This window comes from Nannobrachium achirus, assembly GCF_963921795.1.
Source record: "Nannobrachium achirus genome assembly, chromosome: 11".
Lineage (NCBI taxonomy): Eukaryota > Metazoa > Chordata > Actinopteri > Myctophiformes > Myctophidae > Nannobrachium > Nannobrachium achirus.
The window spans coordinates 28,964,978-28,971,531 of record NC_137820.1 but is presented as its reverse complement, the minus strand read 5'-3'; the positions used below and the strand labels follow the sequence as shown (position 1 = coordinate 28,971,531).

General features: G+C 40.7%; 1 protein-coding gene across 1 annotated transcript in view; it reads left to right on the top strand.

Moving 5' to 3' along the window:
* Positions 1-6,554, top strand: part of btbd11b (BTB (POZ) domain containing 11b) — a gene marked incomplete at both ends in the record, with an annotated part of 195,861 nt that overhangs the window by 147,225 nt on the left and 42,082 nt on the right. Inside the window, one exon of the mRNA XM_080736565.1 lies at positions 564-653. Coding sequence (XP_080592691.1) covers positions 564-653 — 90 coding nt within the window. The remainder of the gene's footprint in view (positions 1-563; positions 654-6,554) is intronic.

The window sequence follows — 6,554 nt, the reverse complement described above, 5'->3', positions numbered from 1 at the left end:
GAAAATAGGCGATCTAACAAGCTCACATTGCGTCGCATCGCGAAGCATTGTGAGCTTCTATGTGCTAATAGATTCAATAGATGTTTATACATTTGAATGAAATGGGACATTTGCGTACTTCTACTTTTAGTCCATGGGCAATACCAGATTTAGCTCTCCGAAAGGTGGCAAAGGTTACTATGCATTTTTGAAAAGCTCTATATCTGTGGATTATATTTTGGTATGATAACCCTTTCTGAGACACAGCTAAATCGTTGTTATCAGCTGCTAAAGTCGGTGTCCCATTAACTTTACTATACAGGAAAAAAGACGATTACGTTTTTGCATTTTTCCAAAATATAATCCACAGATAGAGCTTTTCAAAAATGCATAGTAACCTTTGCCACCTTTCGGAGAGCGACATCTCGTATGGCCCATGGACTATTTTGGTACGTACTTTAAGTACATTTTGATGCCAATACTTTTTTTACTTTTACTTGTAACAGAGTGTTTCTACATTGCAGCATTGATACTGTTACTGAAGTAAAACATGTGAGAACTTTCCCCCACCACTGTGTCTCTAGGGGATGACCCCTCTGATGTACGCGTGTGTCCGCGGAGACGAGGCCATGGTGCAGATGCTGCTGGATGCCGGGGCTGACATTAACAGTGAGGTCAGTGCTGGTGAACAGGGGCGTCACTTGGGGGCATCAGGGGATGGTATCGCCACCCCTAGTAGGACATTCACCAATAGTGATTTTTAGTATTCGAATTATTCGACCTCAAAGTATTCGAATAGTCGAATATTCGACAAATATTAAAGGGGAAGACCACCCATTTTCAATATTGAACTATGTCATTAATATACCTTAGAGGAGTGGAGTGAAAATAGAGAAAAAGTTCCCCCCCTTCTGTGTTGCCTAGAACTGGAGGATTGATTTTGGGGTTTGTATTGTAAAGTACAACTTGATGACATCACACCGTTGTACTTTACAATACAAACCCCAAAATCAATCTTCCAGTTCTAGGCAACACAGAAGGGGGGAACTTTTTTTCTATTTCCACACAACTCCTCTAAGTTATATTAATGACATAGTTCAATATTGAAAATGGGTGGTCTTCCCCTTTAAGTAAGCAAGAGGCAAACATTGTGAAAATAGACGATCTACATGCTCACAACGCCTCACAACGCGAGGCGTTGTAGATCATATTGTACCATTAATTTATTAACCACTTTCAACATGGCATCCCTATTTTTGGGAATGTCATTATAGGCGAACATTTTCAAACATTGTCTCTTTTCGCTACCAAACAAATTGTGAAAAAAGTTGATATACAAGCTCTACAACGCGTCGGCAAGCAAGGCGTTGAGAGCTTGTAGATCCACTATTTCGCTCTTTTAGAAATTGGGGCTTACTGAAGTGGTCATTTCTTTTTTTGCCACCCCCTTTTTCTTTCTGAAATTACGCCTCTGGCTGGTGATGACGTCTTTCTGAATGAAACCAGGAGCCAGTCTGCTCTGGCCGGAGACTGTGCTTGATCAATGGCAAATCCATGAAACTTAATGATGTGCTAAATAGTTTTGTGTAACAAGATTTTTATTTCTTTTTTCATCCATAAACCACACACACACACACGCACGCACGCACGCACGCACGCACACACACACACACACACACACACACACACACACACACACACACACACACACACACACACACACACACACACACACACACACACACACACACACACACACACACACACACACACACGTCCCAGCAGAATATTTTCTAACGTCTCCAGTTCGTTTTACAATTTCTAGAGTTTTTAGTCCCTTGTGAACCATTCCTTTGTGGCACCTACCAACAACTGACCTAGAAATAAGTTCATGTTTTTGGTTATTATTGTTTGAGCTCCTCGGCCATGTGCAAGTGGTTGATAAAGCTGATTATAACACTGTTTAATTGGAACCACCCATGGCAACACATGGGTGGTTCTCTGTTGTATACAATCACGATGACCCACTGCTATACTTGGTTTTGCAACATGTTATTTTTCTTTCTTTTTTACTTTACAAAGTATCTCTAAAGTCATATCATCAACATGGATCTGTCCCATTTCCCATATTCTCTCCCGATTGGCTACGATTGCTTTCTAAAGTTTGTGTATGCGACGTGACGGTCGCTTATCTCCCGATTAGGGAGTCTTACTGGTAGATTATAGTAGCCTGACAGGAAATGGGGAGAGAGAGATAAGGGTGAGTGACACGCAGCAAAGGTCGTTGGGATCGGGAGTCGAACCCGCGACACGCTGTCAGGCAGCCTGGGTGCCCGGACCGCTACCCTAGCCATCCGGGGATGCAACATGAGATTTAGATTTTATAATTGTTGGTGAATATTGCTGCTAATAACTGGCAGCTGTGTTATGAAAGCAATAATTAACTCGCTGCTTTGTTATCTGACATTACGACAAGAAACTTTACGTTCTCTTAATACCACAGCCTTGCTTGCATTATTATTATTATTATTTCTTAAGTATAGATCTTTCGTTTAAGTTCAATTGGTAAATGCATGCATGCTTTGGTATTGTGTTAATATGTGCTGTGGAAGTGATGCTGTTTGTTCATGTGCATCTATCTGTGTGATGTGATGTTTGGGCTGGAAAAAACTGTGTTGTCCGTCACCTCTCTTCCCTCCTCTACTCTAGTTGTTCTCAACATCTGTACACTCGTGAATTTAACAAGTGTACTGTATTGATTGAGATCCCAGAGATTACAACCAAAAAAAAAACGTATCAAATGTGGCCTAATAGATATCAAACCGGGGGTCATTGATATTAAAAAAGTTGAGAATCATTGCTCCACTTCACGCTGCCATTCTGTTAAGTATTTCTAAACAAGAGATGAGGATCATGAGGCCGGGGGGAGGGGTTAATTTGTACAAACGCATTAAAACAAGCCTTTCTGTCTAGTCAAGATCATGAAAAATAAAGTTAGCCTTTCTTAAATTCCCTTGAAGGAGCTCAGATTTTCATTTAGATACATAGCAAACGCCTTGTGTCCAGAGCGACTTACAATAAGCAAGGTATTCACATAGATAGAATGCAGTGCAGTGCCCCAGTCTAAACAATTTAAATCAGGAGTCTTTTTCAGTTTTCAGGCCAAGGACCCCTTAGTTGAGAGAGTGATGAAGCAGGAACCCCCACAACCTTGTCAAAGATTCCATATCGTTTCATTGTTTGCCAGCACAATCATTAGGATATTTTGGATTCATGTCAATTTTGTGTTTTCAGATATTTAACCACTTGAACTGTCAATACTTCTCCCCTCTACACCAAACCTCTTTGCCGAAAATAGCCGATGCGAGGCGTTGTGAGCTTGTAGATCTGCTATTTTTGGCTAAAGTTAAGAATGGCCTAAAAAGGAGATTTTTTTTCTTTCTATCACACAAAGATTTAGAGAACCCCCTGTAGTAACTCTGAGGACCCCCTAGGAGTCCCGGACCCCCTGTTGAAGACCCCTGCTCTAAATAACATGCTGTACAGTACAATGAAACTATAAGATACCAGGCAAACAATGAACCTACGCTAAATCTAAATGACATTCTTGAACATTGCGTTCAAGAAAACCAACCTAGAGTAAGTAAGGAAAACATGAAGAAAGAGTGACCAAGCTATGTCTGCATGGTAGCCATATCTTGGTTAATCACCAGCATCAGTCGATGCAGAAGGAGACAGGAAGGGGCACAGGGACAGTGAAGTGCTAGGGGGGTGAGGTGGAGCATGGAGAGAATTCTATTCAATTCAGTTCAATTTTATTAAACTGTCAAATCCCGACATTTTGTCTCAGGACACTTTACGTGTAGAGCCCCACCCTGAGCAAGTCATTTTGCGAGAGTGGCAACGAAAAACTCCCCCTTAACTGGAAGAAACGTCAGGCAGACCCAGGCTCTAGGGTGGGCGGCCATCTGCCTTGACCCTGTCGGGGGGGGGGGGGGGGGGGGGAAGAGAGGGAGGGAAGGAGAGACAGAGGAGAGACAGAGAGGGGGAGGGAAATACAAGGAGTAGCAATAACAATAATGGTAAATATAATAATGTCGTATACGTATAGTATAGTATAGTATAGTATAGTATAGTATAGTATATTATAGTATAGTATAGTATAGTATAGTATAGTATAGTATAACATATAATGTTATACTAGTGTAGAGTGGTAGAATATAATAATGAAGTTAACCCATTTAGGACTGAGGCCGATTCTAAAGACACCTTTTAAATCAAGACCTAAGTTTTCGGAAAAACGTATAAAAAGTTAAAAACGTATATTCATTCCAAGATTACAAAAACATTATGCTGCTATTAGGGATGGGACGATCCGCGATATTATCGTTTATCGTGATAAAAAACACTCGTGATATTGTCCTCCGTCATGCACTGGGATCAATTCACCTTTTATTTGCCGAGCTGCATATCCGGTAGCACTTAAACCCTCTATAATTGTGGGCTCGCCTGGAAGGCGAGCACACGTATGTTATCTTCATTATTTATTTCTATACTATACTAGTCAGTATCCTCAAAACTTTGGCGCGCTTCATCTCTTAAACGCTTACACCTTTCAACACCATTCAAATTTTTATGTGTTCAGCTTACTGAGGACACGTGTGCTTGTACTTTTGGTTTTGAAATGTTTTGTAGTTTAATTATAAAAAAATAAAAATGTTTAACTTTAAGCACCCAATGCATTTCCAATGGGTCCCCAGAGTGGAGAGAAGGATAATAGACCCATGTTTATGTTAAGGCGCTGTGGCTGCAGTGTTCACACTTCAGATATGCTATCTATATCATTGCGTTCACACAGGTCTGCTCTCTGATTTGATCCAAATGTCTAAGCTGTGTGATGTATAAAACTATAGTTATAGTTAAAACTATAAATAAATGTCCGTCTCCACTCTACTGATTACACAGCTGTGATCAAGAATCAAGTCCGGGCGATGGGATGTAAATCCCATAGCCATATATCCTAGAGCCCGCAGGGACAGTCAGCCATATTAGTGGTTGTTGTTGGTTGTCAGGGAGATATCAAAACCAATGCATTTCCAAGTCAGATCCACAAACACAATAAAAGCCATGCTCCACTCCTCAGTCTGGAGTGGCCACATCGAAGAACGCCTTGGTTATAGACATAGTGGAGGACATATGTGATCTGGGATTGTTAGCCTACAGTATATGCACTCAATATACTCCACTACAGTTGGAGTCCATTTGACAGTTGCTGGTTCCCAAACACAGAATCAAAAATGTAGATCTAGAACACATAGAATATGTACAGTACAGTAAGGTTCAGTAGAGTACAGTAAAAGTACAGTAAGGTTCAGTAGAGTACAGTAAAGTACAGTAAGGTACAGAAAGGTACAGTACAGAAAGGTACAGTAGAGTACAGTACAGTAAGGTACAGTAAAGTACAATACAGTACAGTAAGGTACAGTAGAGTACAGTAAAGTACAATAAAGTACAGTAAAGTAGAATAAAGTACAGTAAGGTACAGTGGAGTACAGTAAAGTACAGTAGAGTACAGTAAAGTACAGTATAGTAAGGTACAGTAGAGTACAGTACAGTAAGGTACAGTACGGTACAGTAGAGTACAGTATGGTATAGTACAGTAAGGTACAGTACAGTACAGTAAGGTACAGTAGAGTACAGTACAGTAAGGTACAGTAGAGTACAGTAAAGTACAGTAAGTTACAGTAGAATACAGTAAAGTACAGTACAGTAGAGTACAGTAAAGTACAGTAAGTTACAGTACAGTACAGTACAGTACAGTACAGTACAGTACAGTAAGGTGCAGTACAGTATAGTAAGGTACAGTACAATACTGTAAGGTACTGTACCTTACAGTACCTTAAAGTATCCTATTTGTTGGGTTGGAACCGAGCCCACACTGTTTCGAAGGAACAGTATTTCTAGTTAGTAAAAGATACTTTAATATACGTACTTGATACAGTCTTTTTTTCACTCTCTATCAAAATGTCTTTGCCAAAAAATAGCCGATCTACAAGCTCACAACGCGTCGCATTGAGCTTGTAGATCGGCTATTTTTTGGCAAATGTTCTGCCCCAAGATAATGGATCTTGATTATCGCGATAATATTGTAAATCGCGATTTCTTTTGTCACAATAAACGTGATATGAAATTATGTACTGTACTGTAGATAGCAGCAAGAACCCCAAAAGGCGTTCCCGTCCTGAAGGGTAAAAACACAGAAAAGGGTTCCATTCCCAAAACGGGTTAATATACAGTACAGTATAGTGGTATATAGTATAATAATAGTAGCATTCCTCAGGCGGGGACCCCCATGGACCTAATGGTCTTTCAGTGAAGGCCTCATGATCCTGGTCCTCATCAGTCAGTGCACCAACATGCTCCATCATCAGCCATCGTTGTGTTCATGTGCCACCACCACACCTGTGTGTCCTGATCCAGTCACCAAGAAGCACCACCAAGTGAACTTTAGGACCGAGACTCTGCCTCTAATGCTCTCTAATTGAACGTGTCTATAGACAGGGGCGTCACAAGGG